Source organism: Populus euphratica, unplaced genomic scaffold, assembly GCF_000495115.2.
Source record: "Populus euphratica unplaced genomic scaffold, PopEup_1.0 scaffold5.1, whole genome shotgun sequence".
NCBI classification, from domain to species: domain Eukaryota; kingdom Viridiplantae; phylum Streptophyta; class Magnoliopsida; order Malpighiales; family Salicaceae; genus Populus; species Populus euphratica.
The window spans coordinates 1,367,074-1,372,491 of NW_011499848.1; the positions used below are offsets into that span (position 1 = coordinate 1,367,074).

The 5,418-nt window shown below is 36.9% G+C and overlaps 2 protein-coding genes across 2 annotated transcripts; both read left to right on the forward strand.

The window, feature by feature from the left end:
- LOC105113291 (uncharacterized) lies at positions 1-1,947 on the forward strand. The gene is made up of 5 exons (XM_011009411.1): positions 1-367; positions 462-562; positions 682-791; positions 1,328-1,423; positions 1,520-1,947. Exons 1-5 carry the CDS (start codon positions 156-158, stop codon positions 1,634-1,636), a joined length of 636 nt encoding a protein of 211 aa, XP_011007713.1. The 5' UTR covers positions 1-155; the 3' UTR covers positions 1,637-1,947.
- A 1,061-nt stretch (positions 1,948-3,008) lies between these two features.
- On the forward strand, positions 3,009-4,788 carry LOC105113297 (universal stress protein A-like protein). The gene is made up of 4 exons (XM_011009424.1): positions 3,009-3,477; positions 3,683-3,774; positions 4,033-4,151; positions 4,426-4,788. The coding sequence occupies exons 1-4, from the start codon at positions 3,285-3,287 to the stop codon at positions 4,505-4,507; spliced, it is 486 nt and encodes a 161-aa protein (XP_011007726.1). The 5' UTR covers positions 3,009-3,284; the 3' UTR covers positions 4,508-4,788.
- The last annotated feature ends 630 nt before the right edge of the window (positions 4,789-5,418 follow it).

Genomic DNA, 5,418 nt, shown 5'->3' on the forward strand with positions numbered 1-5,418 from the left:
GCAGGAAGTACAGTTTGCAAAATCATAGATTCTAACGCCCAAAAAAAAATCCGAAAAGAAAGAGATCGTGTATTTACAAATGCAATTTCCCACTCATTTCCCCCAGCTAGATAGATAGCAATTATCAATTTAGCATAGCAGGGTGACTGTGTCCTATGATTATGATTTTGCAGGCATTGGCAATAACCCCCCCGCCACACGCGACGTTTCCTACCACCTCACGTGCCTGCGCAAAATGGATGGTCCATCTTCCCCGTCAATCCTCACCTGCTCCGTTTCCAACATCCCGGCCGCTACATGTGCGGTCACTCCCCCCCATCAGAAACTGCACGTCGTTACCATTTATCGATCTCAAAGCTGGCAAAGGGTAATCTTTCATCTTTCCTTCTTTCTTTCTTTAGGGACTAATTATCTTGGTGTTAATTATTTGTATTTATGTGGGAAGCAATTGGGTTTTGTAGAATGAGTGGGTTAGTGGAAGTGGAGCTAAAAGTGCGTGATTACGAGCTGGATCAATTCGGAGTCGTCAACAATGCTGTTTACGCCAGTTATTGCCAACATGGTACTTATATTTCTTCTTTTATTCAACATTTCTGTTGCATTTGATTAGATGAGAGTAAAATTGGAAACAAGAAATTGTTAAATTCATTTTCCTTTATCACCCACTTTAATTTTAATCAGGTCGTCATGAGCTTTTGGAGAGGATTGGTGTCAGTGCTGATGTAGTTGCTCGCACTGGCGATGCTTTGGCACTGTCAGAATTGTCACTCAAATTCCTCGCCCCGCTAAGAGTATGTCCTTGCTTCTTCTTTTTAATCAACCATGCTAATCCTTTTTGTGTTTTTCCCTGTATATTTTGGTAATGCCAAGCTTATTTTCTAACAAACTAAATGGGGGAGAGAACGGAGAAAACTGGTGAACGTAGTGGGTTTAGCTGTTCTTGAAAGTAGAACGATTTCTAATTGTGAAAAAAGGGTTTTAAAATTGAAACTTCTTTGTATTCTCGAGTGCCTCACTCGCATTTCACTTTAATCTTTATCCAAGTTAAGGTCTAGGAAGGTAATGGCTGCTTCTTCGTGGAAGGGAGGAAGGGTTTTGACATAAACTTTTGTCCAAACTCTATTTCTGTTAGTATAGTACTGGGCATCTGTAAATACTTCCATGTGCATCTGATACAATGCAACTATGATAAAACACTTTCTCTGTGCTTGATTGGAAAGTTTGGTCAGTGTGTTTTGCAATATGTGTCCTGCCACTAGTAAATGCAACGTCTAAAACTTGTTTCTGGTAAATTTTAGTAATATTCCTTTCTTGTTGGTGCTTCTAGAGTGGAGACAGGTTTGTTGTAAAGGTAAGGATCTCTGGTTCCTCTGCTGCTCGCCTATACTTTGAACACTTCATTTTCAGACTGCCAAATGAAGAGGTAATTTATTATCATCCTTACAATTAGGGTACATGTCTTAAGGATTTGTCCTGTATATACTCAAAATCTCAGTAGCTCTATTTGCATTTTCTGCAGCCTATTCTGGAAGCAAAAGCAACAGCTGCCTGGCTTGACAAAAAATATCGTCCAGTTCGCATTCCACCTGAATTCAGATCTAAATTTGTTCAGTTCCTTCGGCATGAGGAGTCTTAAGTAAATTTATTGTGACAAGGAATCAGACAAATTTGTTATTCATTACCAATTGTAATTGGTAAGATAATTCTCAGTTTCACTTGCAATTCACTAAGAATAATTAGAGGAAGAACAAAAAATGATGAAGGTAATAGGATAGTGCTCATAGAATTACATCTAATATACCTAGGAAACCTCTTGACCACGAATGGAAAGTCATGTTGCTTGTAATTTATCAAATTTGCACACCTCCTTCGCGTCTCTGATTAATTATGTTAGTTCGCATTGAAGAGAATGTTGGCACTTTTTAATATATAATTTCTGATTATGTTAGTTCACGTTCGTAGTTGTAAAGAGGCTTTTTTCAGTAAGTTGCAAACATTTTTATCACTCATCTTAGAGAATAAAATCCATTGCTTGATTGAATCAAGCATAGAAAATACCAGACAATTTTCATTTATTTTTTGTTCTTTTAGTGAAAAAGATTCGGTTAATTAAGGTGTAAAATGAAGAGCTGAGTTGTTGTCATAGATTTGAATTTCAATAGACGGGGAAAATGATGGATATCAAATATTTAGAGGCTCGGAGCATGGTATGGTCCAGCTATGAATGTTTGTCATGGCAATCATTCTCGGTTCTGGCTATACTATGCTTGTAGTCATGTGTATTACACAATTTTACAGGAACAAAGCATATTCTCCTTCGAAGGAACATTATTTCTGTAGTCACTTCTATTGCTATGTTTCTTCGGAGCCCGAAAGTGGGAGGGCAATAAATTGACCCCCGTTTTTTTCCTGGAAAAGAAAAGGAGGTATCATCAATCTTAGCGGTCCTTCCATGCACGTTGTGGAGATAAATTGTGTGAGGAGGCCAAAGAGGACTAAAATCTTCAAATGGGTGGGATCTTCTTTCCGCGTTGTAATCCCATTAGAGTATAGATTTGGGTTAGACCTTTAAAGTAAGGGAAAGCGCTAGAAAGTTTGTGCCACCGTTATTCCCAAACGACATGTCAAAAGCCGACCGTATTTTCTTTTTCTTATGATAGAGATGGAGACGACGGAGGAGGATGCGGGCAGGAGAATTTGACTCATGCCGTGGAGGGGATCGGGCAATAAAATCTGAAGATAGGATGTTTAAGGGTAGAGCTTTGATTTGTTTTTTCATTAAAATTTGATATTTTTTATTTTAAATTATTTTTTTAGTATTTTTTTGATTGTTTTAATGTGATGATTTTAAAAATAAATTCTAAAAAATAAAAATATATTTTTAATATATTTTAAAATTAAAAATATTTTAGAGTGCTTTAAACACCTTCAACCTCTCTGAAATTTCTGTGTTTAATAAATCATTATCCAAACTCACCTAACTGGCATAACTATTGTCAACTGCACCACCAGTTTGGTTAGATTGTTTGGTAAGACCAAAAAAAAAAAACTGTATTCAACTACAATTCTACATCTCAACCAAGATAAAAACCTACAATTCAACAAAATATTGCAGTGTAATCGAATTCCCCATCACCAGTCCAAAATTATCCCACCATTGTGGTCAGTGAAGCACTTGATCATAGCCACCAGCCTTTAATATATAACTGGGAACCTATAGCTAGAGAGACTTCATTGCCTTTAATAAAGAGAGAACCAGAGCGCTGTTCTGCTATTATAGAATCATGGAACAGGGAAGAGGTAGTGAAAAGAAGAAGGTGATGGTGGCAATAGATGATAGTGAGAGCAGCCACTATACACTTGAATGGTTTCTTGATAAGCTAAGAGATTCCATCGCTGTCTCTGATGTTATCATCTTCACTGCACAGCCTAATTCTGATCTGGGTTATCTCCATGCTTCCACTTTTGGCACTACTCGTAAGTTCCATCTTATTTCCTTGGTGAACATTCATTTCTTTTAGCAGTAATCATAAAAAAAGCGAACAAAGTTTATTAAAAAAAAAGATTTTAAAGATATTTCAACCCATCTAGATTAACTTAATTGCAACAGTAATAATTTCTCTTTATTTTGTTTTTCATTTGTATGATACTTCAGAGTATAATTTTTTTTTATTTTTTTCAGCTGCGGATTTGGTTGCATCCATACAAGAGAATAGAAAAAAGATTGCATTAATGTTGTTGGATAAAGCTAAAGATATTTGTGCCAGACATGGGGTAATGGTTTCTTACATTTTATTAACTGTTCGTTATTAAAGCGTTCTGCTTGTAGAATGAATTTGTTGATGGACATTGTACATGATCTATACAACATGTTGATTGAGTGAGTAAAATTGAAGCCCCTGTAGTTGAGAAATAAATTGAAGTTCCTTCATACACACATAAAAAAGCATGCAAGTACAAGCAGGCTGCACATCAAGTATTTATGCCTGTTGTTAAATGCAGAAATGTTGATACCCTTTTGTCTTCCTAAAGGTCGATGTAGAGATAATGACAGAAATTGGGGATCCTAAAGAGGCAATATGTGAAGCTGTAGAAAAGCTCAACATCCAACTACTTGTTTTAGGTAGCCATGGTCGGGGACCTGTGCAGAGGTTAGTCTTTTCTTCTGAAATGGTATAGGCAGCCTTCTTTTTTCATGTATCCTTGCAGAATAAAAAAGAAGAAAAAGAAATGGTATGTCATTCATTTCAAAATGTAATTGAATGCAAAACAAGTCTTGTGTCTTTAACTTGTAGAGCTGTGTGGCAGGTTTATTTTTATAAACTATCATTGTGCTATTGTGTGCAAACAAGGGTGCCTCTGCACTGCACCAAGATAGACTAAAACCTACAAATGACTTATTTAACTCAGGTTTTTTTGGGGCAGGGCTTTTCTGGGAAGTGTCAGCAACTACTGTGTGCACAATGCCAAGTGCCCTGTTCTTGTTGTGAAGAAACCTGCAGTTTGAGGACTTCACCGTCGTAGTGCTGCTATCACGTGAAGCAGAATGCTGAGTTCTGGCTATACGGAGGCCAGCAAGTCTCAGTTTTCTGTCACAACAAACTTACAGCTTATCAAGTAAAAAATAATCCTCAGAATGTTACGATGCTGTTTGATAAGTTTGATATTTGGGTCTTGTCAAAAGGAGTTGTGTTTGTAACTTATTAGATAAAATAAATTCATCTCAGCCGGTTTGGCTTCTGTTAACATGGGTTAACTTCAACTCTATTATCTCAGATCGTTCTCAGATATGACGCGAATCTGGCAACACTAGCTACATTTTCATAACCAGCTCATATAAAAAGAAAAGGAAAAGGAATTTTTGGTAAACTGTGCTTGCTTATTTGGGTTGGCTTGCCACCTCTCTGAATGAACATCCCGATAACATTTGGCTAATTGTCCTCCGGTGACCATTAGTATCCTCAACTTCGATGTTCAGAATTTCAAAATTCCATTGCTTGCTCAATGCATTGATAATGATTTCCCCATCAGCTTGCAAATCACCAAAATTTCTCCATTGTTCTTCGTCCTTTTCATTTCCAGATACACCAAAACAAACAAGTCTCTCCTTGATCTACTTGACCATGGTATCTTCCCAACACTGCATGTGAAGTCCATTCCTCTTTTATCTTTCAAAAATACTCGATCAAATGTTTAGTATATTATCAAAGCTAAATTTTATTGAGCACATCAATGGACCCATCCACGAAAGAGGAACAGATTACCAGCAAATTCTGTTCAGGTGACGGAAAACCTGTAACTGTCAAACACATTCTGGTGAATACAGATGATAAATTATCGTCCCATGGATGGGATAACCACGGATGCTTAGAGCTTACACGCATTGAAAAAAATCAGTCAAGATGTATAAAAACTATA

Excerpts from the sequence above, each read along its gene's own strand:
- LOC105113291 (XM_011009411.1), top strand. The coding sequence starts at position 156 with ATGATTATGATTTTGCAGGCATTGGCAATAACCCCCCCGCCACACGCG. Across the intron at positions 563-681 it reads CGCCAGTTATTGCCAACATG|GTCGTCATGAGCTTTTGGAG; the intron begins GTACTTATATTT and ends AATTTTAATCAG. Across the intron at positions 1,424-1,519 it reads TCAGACTGCCAAATGAAGAG|CCTATTCTGGAAGCAAAAGC; the intron begins GTAATTTATTAT and ends CATTTTCTGCAG.
- LOC105113297 (XM_011009424.1), top strand. The coding sequence starts at position 3,285 with ATGGAACAGGGAAGAGGTAGTGAAAAGAAGAAGGTGATGGTGGCAATA. Across the intron at positions 3,775-4,032 it reads ATATTTGTGCCAGACATGGG|GTCGATGTAGAGATAATGAC; the intron begins GTAATGGTTTCT and ends GTCTTCCTAAAG. Across the intron at positions 4,152-4,425 it reads GGTCGGGGACCTGTGCAGAG|GGCTTTTCTGGGAAGTGTCA; the intron begins GTTAGTCTTTTC and ends TTTTTGGGGCAG.